General features: G+C 35.9%; 1 protein-coding gene across 1 annotated transcript; it reads right to left on the bottom strand.

Moving 5' to 3' along the window:
- Window positions 1–675: 675 nt before the first annotated feature.
- Window positions 676–21037, bottom strand: LOC108455342 (heparanase-like protein 2). Its single transcript, XM_053019065.1, has 13 exons — window positions 20827–21037; window positions 12286–12322; window positions 11652–11788; window positions 11331–11564; window positions 11048–11230; window positions 2892–3088; window positions 2363–2442; window positions 2121–2275; window positions 1800–2033; window positions 1606–1699; window positions 1307–1432; window positions 1112–1211; window positions 676–1023 (listed from the first exon to the last, which is right to left on the bottom strand). The coding sequence occupies exons 1-13, from the start codon at window positions 21035–21037 to the stop codon at window positions 676–678; spliced, it is 2136 nt and encodes a 711-aa protein (XP_052875025.1).
- Window positions 21038–22704: the final 1667 nt, after the last annotated feature.

Consider the following 22704-nt stretch of genomic DNA (forward strand, 5'->3'; position numbering starts at 1 on the left):
ATCGAATAGGCTACTCGAATTAGGTTTCCAAGGCACGACATGAAAGAGTAATTAAACACTGCAAAACTGGAATGACCAGGTTGAAGTAGAACAAATTCAATCTTCAACTAGAAAGGTGGAAGTAGAACGATAACGGACCGTGACAAAACATGGCATTTATTATCCTTTCTTTTCGCCAAACATTCGAAAAGGATATTGTTTTCTTCCGATAGCGTTCGCTCTATTTTTAACTTTTTTTTTGGTACGTTGTCATATTAGGAAAACCATTTCTACGATAAACCAATGATTCTCGATTCATTATGTTACATTTTATTGGCTAGTCTTTATCATTAAAACATGCAGGGAACTGTCTTTAATTTTGAAATTGCACTTGCAACCTGTGGTTGAAGATCTATGGCAAAGTAGTAGGTGAGAACAAATAGTGGAAACATCTCGAATCTAAAATAGAACCGACAATGAGTCGTTCATGCCCGGAGGATTACTTTGTCTATGCAAAATATATTAGGAAATTAATTGAGATAAGGAAGAAATTTTGAAGGAAACTAAAATTTACAGATTCATACGTAGCTAAGAACGGTAGTAACAAATGAGAAATAAGTTAGAAACTTTTAACACATTCTAAAACTTTGAACAAGGTTTAAAGGTATTACATTTTGGATAAGGAAATAATGCAGTTTAAACACAGACAGGGGCATGAAAGTCTCTGATGGTTACGTAGACTATGGAATGAGCTGCAACCGAGATGGGTGTGGAAGCATTGACAAGCTTTGGATCCATCGCCGGAATGTCGAATGTATCTGTCGGAACCATTGGAACGTCATTCAGCAACACGATTTGACCTTGTATATCTCCACCTAATGCTGTCAGATGATACTCTTCCCTATTCAGGTGACTCGTAAATTCAAAATTGGGCTTCGCAACATCCGTGGATCTCAAATTACGACGATGATGTTCGTAACTTGAAAGGGTTACATCGAACGAGCTATCTTTCGACAAGTTGATAAAAATGATAGAAACCCCAGGCTACAAAAGGAAAAAATTATCCAAATAATACCTGATAAAAACAAGGAATTTGAAAGATGAAAAGTTAGCTTTATCAAAGACAGCTTACCTTTTTCTTCGCACAATGAGCATATACACGCAAATTCGGGTTAGACACTTGAGTTACTGCAAGTACAATACTTCCCATAAGTCGGTGCCATAGAAGCGCACTAGAAATGAAACAAGTTAAGAAGACGAAATTTCAGTGGCTATAGGGGAAAAAAAGCAAGGATAAGGCTAACACTATTTTTGTGAAGATACTGACCCGTAGTAATCGGGATTGGGAATAAATGTTGTAGTGTTAAGTAAAGCATAATTTCCACCGATGAGAGTTTGCCTGCAGAAAACCTTGTGATTGTAGGTTGAAGCCATTCCTAATTGATCAAAATACCTGTTTAAGGTGGAAATTTCAATTCCGTGTTGTATTATACACAAAAAAAGGTTAGAGGTAAAGGAAAATGAGAGAAAAATATTACCAAAATCCATCAGCAAAGGTTGGAGACACATCTTTAGCACATACGAAGAGCTCCACAGATTGAAACCCAAGCTCATTGCGGTTTAAACTTGTTGACAATATTAAAAACACCTCTATAGGTTTGGGCAACTTGATTCAAGTACGAAGGATCTTGAATCTTGGTAATCAAGTTTATACCATCACCTGCACATGCATCAATCGAATTAAGAAATAGACCATACTAGTAATAAGTAAGCATCTAAAAGCAATTCGGTAAACACTGGATCGAGATATATTTGGATACCAGGTCCAAGATTGTAGATGTGGTGCGTAACTCCGTCAACAACTCCTTGTCCCGAAACTTCTAGGAAGACATTAAACCATTTCTCGTCATAAAAGCCACTAGGACCTAGAACCTTTGGTTGAGTTTTGGGGTCTGGGTGTAAGTCTTTCACCATATTCTCAAGTACTATTACATCTTTTCCATATTGTTCAGCCTCAACCCTTGCGCCCATCCCAGCTTCGGAGAGTTGATTTCCTGGCAAGATAAATTGATTAGAGCACGATCAAAAAATATAAAAGAAAATGATCCCACGCGGATCTTCGGGAAAACAATTTTAGTTACCAAATTCGTAAGAATCAACTTTGTATCCCCTGGAAATAGTATACTTCATGAAATCCCTTGCATTTTGTGAATTCCAGTCGCCAGCCCAAAGACCCTTTTCGCTTTGTGACTCGTTTCTTCCCAGAAGAGCATTCAACCCGAATGTAACCTTTACTCTTCATAATGCCAGATTAATAAAGTCGATATTTTTATTTTTAGAAAAGAATGTGAAGGTTTAATTCCTTTCGAGAATAGAGATATACCCACCCGTTTGATTGAAAAAGTTATTCGGTTTGTCCCATCTTTCCATGGGAAGGCACCCCGAGAGAACCCAAATAAAGCGCTTTTTTTTTTCATGAAATTGGGGCAATTCTTAACTTCTCCTACTCCAGTACACCACTTGATCTTGCAACGACCCACCAACTTTGATTCTTAAAGAATTGAATCTGAAAGTAATTTTAAAATTTATGCGAAATGATTCTTACCAACATTTAACCAAGTTTAGTCCCACTTGTTCTCACGACCACTCTTAAGAGATAGCTTTTAAAAGTATTGAATCGCATTATTTGCAACTTCTTTTCCGATTCTCGATTATGAACTACCTTATGCAATTAATGATAGACACATTTAATTTTATACACGTAGAACTCACCTTTTATTGCATTTATTAGAACCTTCTTTTCAAATCCGCAAACAAATATAAAACAAAATAAAAGACTCAATGTTTATTTAAAAGACATTTTTCATACACACACCCAAAAATAAGCAATTGTACCAAATTTAAAAGTCCACCTTTCCCCAAGGGCATTGATTATAGTTGCATTTTTCAGTAGGCCACCAATCCAGTGTAGCACATATGAAGTTATCATCTGTTTCAGCAATTGGTGTTGATCCTTGAATCACCACGTTCACATTTAGCGTAAAAAAAGCGATATCAGAAACAATTATTACTAGGCCGAATATGCATTTCAAATCCATTTTCACAAAAACTGAATATTACGAAAGAGCAGGAAGAATTGATGTAATGGAATTTTAGTCGACCATGTTTATATATATACACATTAAAAGTTTGTTACAATTCGATCTGAACATAAAACAGATTAGTAAATTTAATCGTGGTAAAACCATCATTATCATTTAGTTTTAAGGCTACAGTTTTGTAGGTGCAACTTCTTCCTTTTTAGTTACAATCGGAATAATGATTCCAACTCATTATTTGGCACCAAATTTTGATTTTAAAACCTCTTTCGGTTCATCTACCATGTAAGTTCGAAAATAAAGGCATGTACTGTTAACATAGGTTTTATGTCTTGTTCCCTAAATTATTAAGGGAAAAACAATGTGCATTTTGTTAGAAGGAAGGCGGTAATTTAAAATTATTTTAACTAGTAATTATTGCAAGTTTACGGAGTTTGCAAAATTTATATATTGCAATAATTCAACCTGCCACTAATTTGTGAATAGTAGCAACTATTTAGAAAATTTTACCTCCTTTAGTGTCTCTGCAAATTTGTACAGGAAGACCTATCGATTCTGCCTCCAAAAGCCTAAATCACTTACACGGGTTTTCATAAACTCTTACATATCGTAAAAGCACTAGTGTAGATAAATGAACTTTCATATCTAACTTTAATTTGCTCGATATTTAAAAATAATATATACTTATACTTTTATTAATTCTCTAGTATATGGATCTTAATAGAAAGGTTTTTTTATTCATTATTTTACATAAAAGAGACACCACAATCTTGTTATAAGAAAAGAATTGTTGGTTTTGAGAATTTAACTCGGGCCTATAAAGAACACCTCTTAATGGTGATGACGTCAATTACCAAGGCCGAGCACGACTTACTTTCGTTTTCGTGTAATAAAATGTAAAAGAAAATCCTATTAAAATCTAAAACCTCTCGAGATAGTTTGCTTTTCTTGTATGAAGCTTTTTGCTCCATTATTAAACAAATTCAAAACCAAGCTGGGACGAACATTTGCAGCCCAAATGCCCATATTTGAATTTTATATAATAAAAGCCCAACAGGTAAGCCACCTACCAAGTGGACTCGGCACTTGGTGAGTTGCCCAAGTAATAAAGAATTCTTCATCTAAATTCTTGCAGATATTTTTTTTCCGTAGAAATTTGAAGTCACTAGCACTCCAAACTACTCACAGTTACTAATTTAATATATTTGAATGTTTATAAAATTTAGAATATAATATAAAATTGTTGGAATTTTTTACGTTGTTTTTTAATTTTGAAATTCCACCAACTGATGATGAAATTGTGTAGATATATTGTTCCACGGTGGCATTTTTCTTGTTGTTCCTTGAACCACATCATTCTTCACAAGCGTGATGAGTTAACCCCCCGTATTCAATTGTCATTGTTTCCTCGCGTTTGACTAGTACAAGGACTAAATTACCCCCGTTTAATTCCAAAGTGATTGAATTGCTTGTGGCCTAATAGCTTATTACGGTAAATAGTTAATTCCATCTTTAATACTCCTCTTTTGCTCACTTTCTAATAGTACATGGACTAAATCGGTCTTGACTCAATCGTATTCGGACCTCTTGGGACATTTTTCCCTACTTGTAACCTCCACTAACTAAAAGAAGTAACATAGGAATAATCATAACAATAAAACAAGAATAATAAAACAAAATAAGTTGTGGGAATGTTATGATCGAATAGGCTACTCGAATTAGGTCTCCAAGGCACGACATGAAAGAGTAATTAAACACTGCAAAACTGGAATGACCAGGTTGAAGAAGAAAAAATTCAATCTTCAACTAGAAAGGTGGAAGTAGAACGATAACGGACCGTGACAAAACATGGCGTTTATTATCCTTTCTTTTCGCCAAACGTTGGAAAATAATATTGTTTTCCTCCGATAGCGTTCGCTATAATTTTAAATTTTTTTTGTACGTTGTCATATTAGGAAAACCATTTCCACGATAAACCAATGATTCTCGATTCATTATGTTACATTTTATTGGCTAGTCTTTATCATTAAAACATGCAGGGAACTGTCTTTAATTTTGAAATTGCACTTGCAACCTGTGGTTGAAGATCTATGGCAAAGTAGTAGGTGAGAACAAATAGTGGAAACATCTCGAATCTAAAATAGAACCGACAATGAGTCATTCATGCCCGGAGGATTACTTTGTCTATGCAAAATATATTAGGAAATTAATTGAGATAAGGAAGAAATTTTGAAGGAAACTAAAATTTACAGATTCATACGTAGCTAAGAACGGTAGTAACAAATGAGAAATAAGTTAGAAACTTTTAACACATTCTAAAACTTCGAACAAGGTTTAAAGGTATTACATTTTGGATAAGGAAATAATGCGGTTTAAACACGCAGGGGCATGAAAGTCTCGATGGTTACGTAGACTATGGAATGAGCTGCAAAGAGATGGGAGTGGAAGCATTGACAAGCTTTGGATCCATTCTTAGGAATGTCGAATGTATCTGTCGGAACCATTGGGCGTCATTCAGCAACACGATTTGACCTTGTGAAAAATAAAATAGAATAAAATAAATAAAAATAAAGAACACATAAATTTTACGTGGAAACCCTTTCGGGAAAAAAACCACGGCGAGAGGAGAAGAAAATTCACTATGTCGAAAACTTTTTACTCAAATACAAGAGGAATAGACTATGTCTATTTATAGGCTTGCAAAGCCATATTCTAGTAAGATTGAAACACCTTATCCTAATCAATATAAAATAGATGGAGTTTAATAAGGTTTAAAACCTTATTCTAAAATAAAATAAAAGAAGTCTAGTTCTATATGGATTTTACTTTTATTTTATTTTCCATCGTATTTTATTTAAATAAGAATTTGGGTCACTTAATTCTAACAATCTCCACCTTGACACAAATTCTCAATGAACAAGTTCTTCATCGCGAACTTTCAATAAACAAGTTCTTCACCTCTTCCAAAAACCCCTTAAGGGTTTAACTTCAACAATGAACACCAACCAAGTCTAAGCAATGCTCAAACTTGGTTATAGGAAGTGACTTAGTCATCATATCTGCAGGATTTTCATGAGTGCTAATTTTGCTCACAACAATATCACCACGAGCAATAATATCACGAACAAAATGATACCGAATATCAATGTGTTTTGTTCTCTCATGAAACATTTGATCTTTTGTAAGAAAGATGGCACTGATTGTCACAAAAAATCTTGTCTTGATTTGAAGGTTTCATTGAGTTCACTAAATAGTCCCTTCAACCAAATAGCTTCTTTACAAGCCTCAATTAATCGCCATGTACTCAGACGATTGGTAGACAAAGCGGTGTAGTTTGCAAAGTGGCTTTCCAACTAATTGCACAACCTCCGATTGTAAAGGCGTAACTGTGAGAGATCTTCTTCTATCAAGGTCTCCAGCAAAATCAGCATCAACATACCCTATAACTCCATCTTTAGTTCTTCCAAACTGTAAGCAAACTTTAGTAGTGCCTCGTAAGTATCTTAAAATCCTTTGAATCGCTTTCCGGTGTTCTTTACCGAGATTCGCCATGTATACGCTAAGCTGCACCGATTGCATATGATAAATCGGGCGTGAACAAACCATAGCATACATGAGAGATCCTCTGCACTAGAGTATGGAACATGTGACATGTACTCAATCTCATTATCGATTGAGGAGATAAGGCCGATGAAAGTGCGAAATGGGCTGCTAAAGGAGTACTAACGAGCTTAGCACTCTGCATATTGAACACGCAAAGAACTTTCTCAATGTACCCCTTCCGACTTAGGTACAATTTACTTGCTTTTCTATCTCGAGAATCTCCATACCAAGTATCTTCTTTTCTGGTCCTAAATCTTTCATCTCAAATTCTTCACTTAGTTGGGCTTTAACCTTTCTTATCTCTCTTTTATCTTTTCTTTGCTATCAACATGTTATCAACATAAAAAGTAGATACACAAAAGAACCATCACCATTTTTCTTAAAGTAGACACAACTGTCAAAACTACTTCTTTTGAAATCATGAGAAGTCATAAAGGAATCAAACCTCTTGTACCCTTGTCTTGGTATTGTTTCAAACCGTAAAGGGACTTTTTCAGCAAGCAAACATAGTCCTCTTTTTACGAGACTATAAAACCCTCTCGGTTGTTGCATGTAAATATCTTCCTCAAGTTCTCCATGCAAAATGCGGTTTTACATCTAACTTGCTCAAGCTCCAAATCATGCATGGCAACAATACCAAGCAAAGCTCGAATCGAACTATGCTTAACAATTGGAGAGAACACATCTGTGAAGTCCACTCACGGAATTTGATTGTAACCCTTTGCAACAAGCCTTGCTTTATATCTGGGTTCTTCAACTCACAGAGTCCCTTCTTTCTTTTAAACACCCATTTACAACGAATGCCTTTTTACCTTTAGGAAGTTTTACAAGATCCCATGTTCATTTTTGTGGAGTGATTCCATCTCCTCTTGCATAGCAAACATCCACTTTTACGAGTCTTCACGACTAATCGCCTCGAGAATAATTAAATGGCTCTTGATTAGCATCTATATCTTGACCACATTTAAAGCATAAGCAACTAGATCAACCTCGGCATACTTCTTTGGAGGTTTAATTTCTCTTCTTGTCCTGTTTTTGGCGATAGAGTATTGCGGTGAAGAAGCAACTCTATTCTCAATTTTGTCTTGCCTTGAGGAGTTGATTACGTATTGTCGATGCTCCACCGCTTTTGGTTTTCTTTATTGGAAGAGTCTTTAAGAGATAAGTTAGGTAGCATAGCGGTTTCATCAAAACAACATCTCTGCTAATCACAACTTTTCTATTTTCAGGACACCATAACTTATAGCCTTTTACACCACTTTATAACCAAGAAAACGCATTTAATGGATCTCGGTTCCAATTTTCCATTATCAACATGAGCATCGCAGGACACCCAAAATCTTTAAATCGAATAATTAGCGGGATTACGGACCATACCTCTTGTGGAGTCTTTTCTCAATGGCAGCGGATGGAGATCGGTTGATCAAAAACATGCGATGAGGTCGCATACGCCCAAAATGACTTGGTAAGTTGGCATTTGACAACATACATCGAACCTTCTCCATGATCGTTCGTTCATTCGTTCTCGCAACGCCGTTTTCTTTGTGGAGTATGACGAATCGTCAAGTGTCTCATGATCCCTTCGACTTGCACAATCTATTAAACTCATCGAGCAGAACTCTAAGCCATTATGCATGCGGAGGTATTTTATCATTTTTCCGTCTGCTTTTCAATCATAATTTTCCAAGACTTAAATGTGGAAAACACATCGCTTTTCGCTTGGGAAGAACGCCCAAACTTTTACGGAAAATCATCAATAAAGGTTAGCATATAATTAGCTCCACCTCTCGAAGGCACTCTGGACGGCCCCCACGGATCGAATGGATATACTCCAACGTTTCCTTCGTGTTATGGATTCCTCTAGTGAATCGAACTCTCTTTTGCTTCCCAAAACACGATTGCTCAACGAAATTGGTTTGCAAATTCCTTGCCCATTAAGAAGTCCTCTTTGCTTAATTACGCCATGCCATTCTCACTCATATGCCCTAGGCGCATATGCCAAAGTTTAGTAATATCATCATCGACAAGGAAGAGGAAGCGGCAATTGCATCACCGATATGATAGAACCACGTAAAACATATAACTTGGCAATCTTTCTTTGCCCTTTCATCACAACAAGGGACCCTTTGAAATCTTTAAAACCCCACTTTCGGTTGTGTATCTGCCCTTTTGAATCAAGAGTACTCAACGAAATTAAATTTCTTTTCAATTCGGAACATGCCGCACGTCACTAAGTGTTCGACAACTCCATCAAACATCTTAACTTTAATTGTTCCAACACTGCGATTTTACATGAAGCATTATTTCCCATCAAAACAACACCTTCAGATCATTGTTTCATAAGTTGTAAACCAATCCCGATTGGGACTCATATGGAAGGTGCGACTGAATCAAGTATCCACTCCTCGCCACTTTAGAATCATTGTGAAGCAACTAGAAGTTCACCATCATTGTAGTCTTCTACAACATCACTTCATAGGAATTTTAAATTTGTTTTCCTTTTGATTCGCAGACCTCCTTTTAATCTTATTTTGTAGCTTATAGCACTTTCAGATTTAATGTGCCCTTTCTTCTTGCGAAGTTACAAGTTTTACCTCTGTTTGAAGATTTGATCTACCCTTAGATTTACCACGAGGATTCCGTTCTGTGTTCTACCACGATCATCATCAACATTAGGTCTTGTCTCCTACGAACAATGAGACCCTCTCCACGAGAGTTGGGTTTAACCACAAGATGCTTCATCTTATCATACGAGGTTAAAGAATCATAAACCTCATCAAGCTGTGAGAGACTCATGGCTATATAAAATCGTGTCTCTAAAGGTTGAATAAGGCAGGGCAACGAACAAAGTAGAATCAACCCTAGATCTTCCTTATCATCTTGAACCTCCATAGCCTCCAAGTTTGAGAGAATTTCTTTAAACACTTTGTTAAGTGTTAGGTGTCTGACGCACCTTCCTCCAAGCGATGAGCATAAAGACGCCGCTTCATATGCAACTTGCTTGTTAGAGTTTTCGACATACATATTTGTTCTAGCCTCTTCCATAATCGTGGCAGTTTTCTCTTTCATCACATCTGTAAAATTTCGTTGGACAAATGCGAGATGTAATTGTGTTAATGCCTTTCGATCCTTACGCTTCTTCTCTTCATCTGTTAATGTCGAAGGCATCTTATCTATCCTAGCGGGGCATCCTCTAGATCCATCGTGCAAGAAGCGCTTGCATCTTAATTTGCCACAACGCATAAATCGGTGTTGCGATCCAACGGTGAATTTCATACTTCAAAGAGCGCCATTACCGTGATTGAGATGAATAACCGGAAGCTCGATACCAATTTGTGAAAAATAAAATAGAATAAAATAAATAAAATAAAGAACACATAAATTTTACGTGGAAACCCTTTAGGAAAAAAACCACAGGCAGAGGAGAAGAAAATTCACTATGTCGAAAAATTTTTACTCAAATACAAGAGGAATAGACTATGTCTATTTATAGGCTTACAAAGCCATATTCTAGTAAGATTGAAACACCTTATCCTAATCAATATAAAATAGATGGAGTTTAATAAGGTTTAAAACCTTATTCTAAAATAAAATAAAAGAAGTCTAGTTCTATATGGATTTTACTTTTATTTTATTTTCCATCGTATTTTATTTAAATAAGAATTTGGGTCACTTAATTCTAACAGACCTTGTATATCTCCACCTAATGCAGTCAGATGATACTCTTCCCTATTCAGGTGACTCGTAAATTCAAAATTGGGCTTCGCAACATCCGTGGATCTCAAATTACGACGATGATGTTCGTAACTTCAAAGGGTTACATCGAACGAGCTATCTTTCGACAAGTTGATAAAAATGATAGAAACCCCAGGCTACAAAAGGAAAAAATTATCCAAATAATACCTGATAAAAACAAAGAATTTGAAAGATGAAAAGTTAGCTTTATCAAAGACAGCTTACCTTTTTCTTCGCTCAATGAGCATATACACGCAAATTTGGGTTAGACACTTGAGTTACTGCAAGTACAATACTTCCCATAAGCCAGTGCCATAGAAGCGCACTAGAAATGAAACAAGTTAAGAAGACGAAATTTCAGTGGCTATAGGGGAAAAAAAAGCAAGGATAAGGCTAACACTATTTTTGTGAAAATACTGACCCGTAGTAATCGGGATTGGGAATAAATGTTGTAGTGTTAAGTAAAGCATAATTTCCTCCGATGAGAGTTTGCCTGCAGAAAACCTTGTGATTGTAGGTTGAAGCCATTCATAATTGATCAAAATACCTGTTTAAGGTGGAAATTTCAATTCCATGTTGTATTATACACAAAAAAAGGTTAGAGGTAGAGGAAAATGAGAGAAAAATATTACCAAAATCCATCAGCAAAGGTTGGAGACACATCTTTAGCACCATACTGAAGAGCTCCACAGATTGAAACCCAAGCTCATTGCGGTTTAAACTTGTTGACAATATTAAAACACCTCTATAGGTTTGGGCAACTTGATTCAAGTACGAAGGATCTTGAATCTTGGTAATCAAGTTTAGACCATCACCTGCACATGCATCAATCGAATTAAGAAATAGACCATACTAGTAATAAGTAAGTATCTAAAAGCTCTTCGGTAAACACTGGATCGAGATATATTTGGATACCAGGTCCAAGATTGTAGATGTGGTGCGTAACTCCATCAACAACTCCTTGTCCCGAAACTTCTAGGAAGACATTAAACCATTTCTCATCATCAAAGCCACTAGGACCTAGAACCTTTGGTTGAGTTTTGGGGTCTAAGTGTAAGTCTTTCACCATATTCTTAAGTACTATTATGTCTTTTACATATTGTTCAGCCTCAAACCTTGCGCCCATCCCAGCTCCGGAGAGTTGATTTCCTGGCAAGATAAATTGATTAGAGCACGATCAAAAAATATAAAAGAAAACGATCCCATGCGGATCTTTGGGAAAACAATTTTAGTTACCAAATTCGTAAGAATCAACTTTGTATCCCTTGGAAATAGTATACTTCATGAAATCCCTTGCATTTTGTGAATTCCAGTCGCCAGCCCAAAGACCCTTTTCGCTTTGTGACTCGTTTCTTCCCAGAAGAGCATTCAACCTGAATGTAACCTTTACTCTTCATAATCCCAGATTAATAAAGTCGATTTTTATTTTTAGAAAAGAATGTGAAGGTTTAATTCCTTTCGAGAATAGCAGATATACCCACCAGTTTGATTGAAAAAGTTATTGATTTGTCCCATCTTTCCATGGGAAGGCACCCGAGAGAACCCAAATAAAGCGCCTTCTTTTTTTTCATGAAATTGGGGCAATTCTTAACTTCTCCTACTCAGTACACCACTTGATCTTGCAACGACCCACCAACTTTGATTCTTAAAGAATTGAATCTTTGAAAGTAATTTTAAAATTTATGCGAAATGATTCTTACCAACATTTAACCAAGTTTAGTCCCACTTGTTCTCACGACCACTCTTAAGAGATAGCTTTTAAAAGTATTCGAATCGCATTATTTGCAACTTCTTTTTCGATTCTCAGATTATGAACTACCTTGTACGAATTAATGATAGACACATTTAATTTTATACACGTAGAACTCACCTTTTATTGCATTTATTAGAACCTTCATTTTCAAATCCTGCAAACAAATATAAAACAAAATAAAAAGACTCAATGTTTATTTAATAGACATTTTTCATACACACACCCAAAAAATAAGCAATTCATACCAAATTTAAAAGTCCAGCCTTTCCTTAAGGGCATTGATTATAGTTGCATTTTTCAGTAGGCCACCAATCCAGTGTAGCACATACGAAGTTATCATCTGTTTCAGCAATTGGTGTTGATCCTTGAATCACCACGTTCACATTTAGCGTAAAAGAAAGTGATATCAGAAACAATTATTACTAGGCGAATATGCATTTCAAATCCATTTTCACAAAAGCGAATATTACGAAAGAAGCGGGAAGAATTGATGTAATGGAATTTTAGTCGAGCATATTTATATATATACACATTAAAAGTTTGTTACAATTAGATCTGAACATAAAACAGATTAGGAAATTTAATCGTGGTAAAACCATCATTATCATTTAGTTTTAAGGCTACAGTTTTGTAGGTGCAACTTCTTCCTTTTTAGTTACAATCGGAATAATGATTCCAACTCATTATTTGGCACCAAATTTTGATTTTAAAACCTCTTTCGGTTCATCTACCATGTAAGTTCGAAAATAAAGGCATGTACTGTTGACATAGGTTTTATGTCTTGTTCCCTAAATTATTAAGGGAAAAACAATGTGCATTTTGTTAGAAGGAAGGCGGTAATTTAAAATTATTTTAACTAGTAATTATTGCAAGTTTACGGAGTTTGCAAAAATTATATATTGCAATAATTCAACTTGCCACTAATTTGTGAATAGTAGCAACTATTTAGAAAATTTTACCTCATTTAGTGTCTCTGCAAATTTCTACAGAGACGACCTATCGATTACGCCTCCAAAAGCCTAAATCACTTACGGGTTTTCATAAACTCTTACATATCGTAAAAGCACTAGTGTAGATAAATGAACTTTCATATCTAACTTTAATTTGCTCGATATTTAAAAATAATATATACTTATACTTTTATTAATTCTCTAGTGTATGGATCTTAATAGAAAGGTTTTTTATTCATTATTTTACATAAAAGAGACACCACAATCTTGTTATAAGAAAAAGAATTGTTGGTTTTGAGAATTTAACTCCGGGCCTATAAAGAACACCTCTTAATGGTGATGGCGTCAATTACCAAGATCGAGCACACGGCTTACTTTAGTTTTTCGTGTAATAAAATGTAAAAGAAAATCTGTTAAAATCTAAAACCTCTCGAGATAGTTTGCTTTTCTTGTATGAAGCTTTTTGCTCCATTTTAAACAAATTCAAAACCAAGCTGGGACGAACATTTGCAGCCCAAGTGCCCATATTTGAATTTTATATAATAAAAGCCCAACAGGTAAGCCACCTACCAAGTGGACTCGGCACTTGAGTGAGTTGCCCAAGTAATAAAGAATTCTTCATCTAAATTCTTCGCAGTATTTTTTTTTCCGTAGAAATTTGAAGTCACTAGCACTCCAAACTACTCACAGTTACTAATTTAATATATTTGAATGTTTATAAAATTTAGAATATAATATAAAATTGTTCGAATTTTTTACGTTTTTTTTTAATTTTGAAATTCCACCAACTGACGATGAAATTGTGTAGATATATTGTTCCACGGTGGCATTTTTCTTGTTGTTCTTTGAACCACATCATTCTTCACAAGAGTGATGAGTTAACCCCTCGTATTTAATCGTCATTGTTTCCTCGCGTTTGACTAGTACAAGGACTAAATTACCCCCGTTTAATTCCAAAGTGATTGAATTGCTTGTGGCCTAATGGCTTATTACGGTTAATAGTTAATTCCATCTTTAATACTGCTCTTTCGCTCACTTTGTAATAGTACATGGACTAAATCGGTCATGACTCAATCGTAGTCGGACCTATTGGGACATTTTTCCCTACTTGTAACCTCCACTAACTAAAAGAAGTAACATAGGAATAATCATAACAATAAAACAAGAATAATAAAACAAAATAAGTCATGGGAATGTTATGATCGAATAGGCTACTCAAATTAGGTCTCCAAGGCACGACATGAAAGAGTAATTAAACACTGCAAAATTGGAATGACCAGGTTGAAGTAGAACAAATTCAATCTTCAACTAGAAAGGTTGAAGTAGAACGATAACGGACCGTGACAAAACATGGCGTTTATTATCCTTTCATTTCGCCAAACGTTGAAAAAGAATATTGTTTTCTTCCGATAACGTTCGCTCTATGTTTAACTTTTTTTTTGGTACGTTGTCATATTAGGAAAACCATTTCCCCGATAAACCAATGATTCTCGATTCATTATGTTACATTTTATTTGCTAGTCTTTATCATTAAAACATGCAGGGAATTGTCTTTAATTTTGAAATTGCACTTGCAACATGTGGTTGAAGATCTATGGCAAAGTAGTAGGTGAGAACAAATAGTGGAAACATGTCGAATCTAAAATAGAACCGACAATGAGTAATTCATGCCTGGAGAATTACTTTGTCTATGCAAAATATATTAGGAAATTAATTGAGATAAGGAAGAAATTCTGAAGGAAACTAAAATTTACAGATTCATACGTAGCTAAGAACGGTAGTAACAATGAGAAATAAGTTAGAAACTTTTAACACATTCTAAAACTTCGAACAAGGTTTAAAGGTATTACATTTTGGATAAGGAAATAATGCAGTTTAAACACAGACGATGGGCATGAAAGTCTCGATGGTTCGTAGACTATGGAATGAGTACAGCAAAGAGATGGGTGTGGAAGCATTGACAAGCTTTGGATCCATCGTAGGAATGTCGAATGTATCTGTCGAAACCATTGGAACGTCATTCAGCAACACGATTTGACCTTGTATATCTCCACCTAACGCAGTCAGATGATACTCTTCCCTATTCAGGTGACTCGTAAATTCAAAATTGGGCTTCGCAACATCTGTGGATTTCAAATTACGACGATGATGTTCGTAACTTGAAAGGGTTACATCGAACGAGCTATCTTTCGACAAGTTGATAAAAATGATAGAAACCCCAGGCTACAAAAGGAAAAAATTATCCAAATAATACCTGATAAAAACAAAGAATTTGAAAGATGAAAAGTTAGCTTTATCAAAGACAGCTTACCTTTTTCTTCGCACAATGAGCATATACACGCAAATTCGGGTTAGACACTTGAGTTACTGCAAGTACAATACTTCCTATAAGCCGGTGCCATAGAAGCGCACTAGAAATGAAACAAGTTAAGAAGACGAAATTTCAGTGGCATATACAAAGTCTGTTAGAATTAAGTGACCCAAATTCTTATTTAAATAAAATACAATGGAAAATAAAATAAAAGTAAAATCCATATAGAACTAGACTTCTTTTATTTTATTTTAGAATAAGGTTTTAAACCTTATTAAACTCCATCTATTTTATATTGATTAGGATAAGGTGTTTCAATCCTACTAGAATATGGCTTTGCAAGCCTATAAATAGACATAGTCTATTCCTCTTGTATTTGAGTAAAAATTTTTCGACATAGTGAATTTTCTTCTCCTCTTGCGTGGTTTTTTCGAAAGGGTTTCACGTAAAATTTATGTGTTCTTTATTTTTATTTATTTTATTCTATTTTATTTTTCACAAATTGGTATCGAGCTTAGGGTTATTCATCTCGATCACGGTAATGGCGTCTTTGAAGTATGAAATTCATTGTTGGATCGCAACACGATTTGCGTTGTGGCAAATTAAGATGCAAGCGGTTCTTGCAGATGGATCTAGAGGATGCCCTGCTAGGGATAGATAAGATGCCTTCGACATTAACGAGATGAAGAGAAGAAGCGTAAGGATCGAAAGGCATTAACACAATTACATCGCATTTGTCCAACGAAATTTTGCGGGATGTGATGAAAGAGAAAGCGCATTGCATTATGGAAGAGGCTAGAACAAATATGTATGTCGAAAACTCTAACAAGCAAGTTGCATATGAAGCGGCGTCTTTATGCTCATCGTTTGGAGGAAGGTGCGTCGTACACGAACACTTATGTGTTTAAAGAAATTCTCTCAAACTTGGAGGCCATGGAGGTTCGATATGATAAGGAAGATCTAGGGTTGATTCTACTTTGTTCGTTGCCCGTCTTATTCAACCTTTAGAGACACGATTTTATATAGCCGCGAGTCTCTCACAGTTGATGAGGTTTATGATTCTTTAACCTCGTATGATAAGATGAAGCATCTTGTGGTTAAACCCAACTCTCGGGGAGAGGTCTCATTGTTCGTGGGAGACAAGACCGGAATGTTGATGATGATCGTGGTAGAACACGAGCGGAATCCTCGTGGTAAATCTAAGGGTAGATCGAAATCTTCAAGCAGAGGTAAAACTTGCAACTTCGCAAGAAGAAAGGGCACATTAAATCTGAGTGCTATAAGCTACAAAATAAGATTAAAAGGGAGGCTGCGAATCAAAAGGAAAAGACCGGAAAATTCGGTGAAGGCGATGTTGTGAAGACTACGGCGATGGTGAACTTCTAGTTGCTTACATCAATGATTCTAAAGTGGCGAGAGTGGATACTTGATTCATTTGCACCTTCCACATGAGTCCCAATCGGGATTGGTTTACAACTTATGAAACGATGTCTGAAGGTGTTGTTTTGATGGGAAATAATGCTTCATGTAAAATCGCGGTGTTGGAACAATTAAAGTTAAGATGTTTGATGGAGTTGTCGAACACTTAGTGACGTGCGGCATGTTCGAATTGAAAAGAAATTTAATTTCGTTGAGTACTCTTGATTCAAAAGTGCAGATATACGGTGAAAGTGGGGTTTTAAAGATTTCAAAGGGTCCTTCTTTGTGATGAAAGGGCAAAGAAAGATTGCCAAGTTATATGTTTCTGAGGTTCTCATTCTTGGTGATCATTTGTTGCTTCCTCTTCCTTGTCGGATGATGATATTACTAAACTTTGGCATATCGCCTAGGGCATATAAGTGAGAATGGCATGGCGAATTAAGCAAAGAGGACTTCTTAATGGGCAAGGAATTTGCAAATGAATTTCGTGAGCCTTGTGTTTTGGGAAGCAAAGAGAGTTCGATTCACTAGAGGAATCCATAACACGAAGAAGCGTTGGAGTATATCCATTACGATCGTGGGGCCGTCCGAGTGCCTTCGAGAGGTGGAGCTAATTATATGCTAACCTTTATTGATGATTTTTCGAGAAAAGTTTGGGCGTTTTCACGAAGCGTAAAAGCGATGTGTTTTCCACATTTAAGTCTTGAAAATTATGATTGAAAAACAGAGCGGAAAAGCAGATAAAATACCTCCATGCAGACAATGGCTTAGAGTTACATTACGATGAGTTTACTAGATTGTGCAAGTCGGAAGGATCATGAGACACTTGACGATTCGTCATACTCCTGACAAAAGCGGCGTTGCGAGCGAATGAGCGAGCGATCATGGAGAAGGTTCGATGTATGTTGTCAAATGCCAACTTACGAAGTCATTTTGGCGACGCCTCTCTTGCATGTTTTTGATCAACCGATCTCCATCCGTTGCCATTGAGAAAAAGACTCCACAAGAGGTATGGTGCGGTAATCCCGCTAATTATTACGATTTAAAGATTTTGGGTGTCTGCATATGCTCATGTTGATAATGGAAAATTGGAACCGAGATCCATTAAATCGTTTTCTTGGTTATAAAGCTGGTGTAAAGGCTATAAGTTATGGTGTCTGAAAATAGAAAAGTTGTGATTAGCGGAGATGTTGTTTTTGATGAAGCGCTATGCTACCTAACTTATCTCTTAAAGACTCTTCCAATAAAGAAAACCAAAAGCGGTGGAGCATCAGTTAATCTGAGAATCAACTCCTCAAGCCATTACAAAAATTGAGAATAGAGTTGCTTCTTCACGCAATACTCTATCGCCAAAAGCAGGACAAGAAGAAATTAAACCTCCAAAGAAGTATGCCGAGGTTGATCTAGTTGCTTATGCTTTAAATGTGGTGAAGATATAGATGTGAATCAAGAGCCATTTAATTATTACGAGGCGATTAATGTGAAGACTCGAGAAAAGTGGATGTTTGCTATGCAAGAGGAGATGGAATCACTCCACAAAAAGCAGAACATGGGATCTTGTAAAACTTCCTAAAGGTAAAAAGGCATTCGTTGTAAATAGGTGTTTAAAAAGAAAGAAGGACTCGAGGAGTTGAAGAACCGGATATAAAGCAAGGCTTGTTGCAAAGGGTTCTGATCAAATTCGAGTGGACTTCTGATGTGTTCTCTCCGGTTGTTAAGCATAGTTCGATTCGAGCTTTGCTTGGTATTGTTGCCATGCATGATTTGGAGCTTGAGCGGTTAGATGTAAAAGCGCATTTTGCATGGAGAACTTGAGGAAGATATTTACATGCAACAACGGAGGGTTTTATAGTCTCGAGAAAAAGAGGACTATGTTTGCTTCTTTGAAAAAGTCCCTTTACGGTTTGAAAGCAGATCACCAAGGCAATTGGTACAAGAGGTTTGATTCCTTTATGACTTCTCATGATTTCAAAAGAAGTAGTTTTGACAGTTGTGTCTACTTTAAGAAAAAGCGGTGATGGTTCTTTTGTGTATCTACTTCTTTATGTTGATGACATGTTGATAGCGACAAAAGATAAAGAGAGATAAGAAAGGTTAAAGCCCAACTAAGTGAAGAATTTGAGATGAAAGATTTAGGACCAACAAAGAAGATACTTGGTATGGAGATTCTCGAGATAGAAAAGCAAGTAAATTGTACCTAAGTCGGAAGGGTACATTGAGAAAGTTCTTTGGAGTTCAATATCACGAGTGCTAAGCTGTTAGTACTCCTTTAGCGACCATTTCAGACTTTCATCGGCCTTATCTCCTCAATCGGATAATGAGATTGAGTACATGTCACATGTTCCATACTCTAGTGCGAAGGATCTCTCATGTATGCTATGGTTTGTTCACGTCCGGATTTATCATATGCGATCGGTCGCGGTTAGCGGATACATGGCGAATCACAGTAAAGAACAACTGAAGCGATTCGATGGATTTTAAGATACTTACGAGGCACTACTAATGTTTGCTTACAGTTTGGAAGAACTAAAGATGGAGTTATAGGGTATGTTGATGCTGATTTTTTTGGAGACCTTGATAGAAGAAGATCTCTCACGAGTTACGTCTTTACAATCGGAGGTTGTGCAATTAGTTGGAAAGCCACTTTGCAAACTACGATCGCTTTGTCTACCACTGAAGGCGAGTACATGGCGATTCTTGAGGCTTGTAAAGAAGCTATTTGGTTGAAGGGACTATTTAGTGAACTCAATGAAGACCTTCAAATCAGACGAGATTTTGTGACGGTCAGTGCCATCTTTCTTACAAAAGATCAAATGTTTCATGAGAGAACAAAACACATTGATATTCGGTATCATTTTGTTCGTGATATTATTGCTCGTGGTGATATTGTTGTGAGCAAAATTAGCACTCATGAAAATCCTGCAGAGATGATGACTAAGTCACTTCCTATAACCAAGTTTGAGCATTGCTTAGACTTGGTTGGTGTTCATTGTTGAAGTTAAACCCTTAAGGGGTTTTTGGAAGAGGTGAAGAACTTGTTTATTGAAAGTTCGCGATGAAGAACTTGTTCATTGAGAATTTGTGTCAAGGTGGAGATTGTTAGAATTAAGTGACCCAAATTCTTATTTAAATAAAATCGATGGAAAATAAAATAAAAGTAAACTCCATATAGAACTAGACTTCTTTTATTTTATTTTAGAATAAGGTTTTAAACCTTATTAAACTCCATCTATTTTATATTGATTAGGATAAGGTGTTTCAATCCTACTAGAATATGGCTTTGCAAGCCTATAAATAGACATAGTCTATTCCTCTTGTATTTGAGTAAAAATTTTTCGACATAGTGAATTTTCTTCTCCTCTTGCGTGGTTTTTTTCGAAAGGGTTTCACGTAAAATTTATGTGTTCTTTATTTTATTTATTTTATTCTATTTTATTTTCACAGGGAAAAAAGCAAGGATAAGGCTAACACTATTTTTGTGAAGATCTTGACCGTAGTAATCGGGATTGGGAATAAATGTTGTAGTGTTAAGTAAAGCATAATTTCCACCGATGAGAGTTTGCTGCGAAAACCTTGTGATTGTAGGTTGAAGCCATTCCTAATTGATCAAAATACCTATTTAAGGTGGAAATTTCAATTTCGTGTTGTATTATACACAAAAAAGGTTAGAGGTAGAGGAAAATGAGAGAAAAATATTACCAAAATCCATCGGCAAAGGTTGGAGACACATTTTAGCACATACTGAAGAGCTCCACCGATTGAAACCCAAGCTCGACTACGGTATAAACTTGTTGACAATATTAAAACACCTCTATAGGTTTGGGCAACAGTTCAAGTACGAAGGATCTTGAATCTTGGTAATCAAGTTTAGACCATCACCGCACATGCATCAATCGAATTAAGAAATAGACCATACTAGTAATAAGTAAGCATCTAAAAGCTCTTTGGTAAACACTGGATCGAGATATATTTGGATACCAGGTCCAAGATTGTAGATGTGGTACGTAACTCCGTCAACAACTCCTTGTACCGAAACTTCTAGGAAGACATTAAACCATTTCTCGTCATAAAAGCCACTAGGACCTAGAACCTTTGGTTGAGTTTTGGGGTCTGGGTGTAAGTCTTTCACCATATTCTTAAGTACTATTACGTCTTTTCCAAATTGTTCAGCCTCAACCCTTGCGCCCATCCCAGCTCCGAAGAGTTGATTTCCTAGCAAGATAAATTGATTAGAGCACGACCAAAAAAATTTAAAAGAAAACGATCCCATGCGGATCTTCGGGAAAACAATTTTAGTTACCAAATTCGTAAGAATCAACTTTGTATCCCCTGGAAATAGTATACTCCATGAAATCCCTTGCATTTTGTGAATTCCAGTCGCCAGCCCAAAGACCCTTTTCGCTTTGTGACTCGTTTCTTCCCAGAAGAGCATTCAACCCGAATGTAACCTTTACTCTTCATAATGCCAGATTAATAGAGTCAGTATTTTTATTTTTTAGAAAAGAATGTGAAGGTTTAATTCCTTTCGAGAATAAACAGATATGCCCACCCAGTTTGATTGAAAAAGTTATTCAGTTTGTCCCATCTTTCCATGGGAAGGCACCCCTGAGAGAACCCAAATAAACTGCCTTCTTTTTTCATGAAATTGGGGCAATTCTTAACATCTCCTACTCCGTACACCACTTAATCTTGCAACGACCCACCAACTTTGATTCTTAAAGAATTGAATGCTGAAAGTAATTTTAAAAATTTGTCTGAAATGATTCTTACCAACATTTAACGAAGTTTAGTCCCACTTGTTCTCATGACCACTCTTAAGAGATAGCTTTTAACGAATCGCATTATTTGCAACTTCTTTTTCGATACTCAGATTATGAACTACCTTGTACGAAATAATGATAGACACATTTAATTTTATACACGTAGAACTCACCTTTTATTGCATTTACTAGAACCTTCTTTTTACAAATCCTGCAAACAAATATAAAAAAAAATAAAAAGACTCAATGTTTATTTAAAAGACATTTTTCATACACACACCCAAAAAATAAGCAATTAGTACCAAATTTAAAAGTCCGGCCTTTCCCCAAGGGCATTGATTATAGTTGCATTTTTCAAGAGGCCACCAATCCGATTAGCACATACTGAAGTTATCATCTGTTTCAACAATTGGTGTTGATCCTTGAATCACCACGTTCACATGTAGCGTAAAAAAAGCGATATCAGAAACAATTATTACTAGGCGAATATGCATTTCAAATCCATTTTCACAAAAACGAATATTAAGAAAGAGCGGGAAGAATTGATGTAATGGAATTTTAGTCGAACACGTTTATATATATACACATTAAAAGTTTGTTACAATTAGATCCGAACATAAAGCAGTTAGGAAATTTAATCGTGGTAAAACCATCATTATCATTTAGTTTTAAGGCTACAGAGTTTTGTAGGTGCAACTTCTTCCTTTTAGTTACAATCGAATGATGATTCCAACTCATTATTTGGCACCAAATTTTGATTTTAAAACCTCTTTCGGTTCATCTACCATGTAAGTTCGAAAATAAAGGCATGTACTGTTGACATAGGTTTTATGTCTTGTTCCCTAAATTATTAAGGGAAAAACAATGTGCATTTTGTTAGAAGGAAAGTGGTAATTTAAAATTATTTTAACTGGTAATTATTGCAAGTTTACGGAGTTTGCAAAAATTATATATTGCAATAATTCAACTTGCCACTAATTTGTAAATAGTAGCAACTATTTAGAAAATTTTACCTCCTTTAGTGTCTCTGTAAATTTCTACAGGACGACCTATCGATTCTGCCTTCAAAAGCCTAAATCACTTACACGGGTTTTCA

The sequence above is a fragment of the Gossypium arboreum genome, chromosome 9, assembly GCF_025698485.1.
Source record: "Gossypium arboreum isolate Shixiya-1 chromosome 9, ASM2569848v2, whole genome shotgun sequence".
NCBI lineage: Eukaryota > Viridiplantae > Streptophyta > Magnoliopsida > Malvales > Malvaceae > Gossypium > Gossypium arboreum.

Excerpts from the sequence above, each read along its gene's own strand:
- LOC108455342 (XM_053019065.1), bottom strand. The coding sequence starts at position 21,037 with ATGGGCGCAAGGGTTGAGGCTGAACAATTTGGAAAAGACGTAATAGTA. Across the intron at positions 11,565-11,651 it reads AGTTGATTCTTACGAATTTG|GAAATCAACTCTCCGGAGCT; the intron begins GTAACTAAAATT and ends TTATCTTGCCAG. Across the intron at positions 1,433-1,605 it reads GTTTTTAATATTGTCAACAA|GTATTTTGATCAATTAGGAA; the intron begins GTTTAAACCGCA and ends CACCTTAAACAG.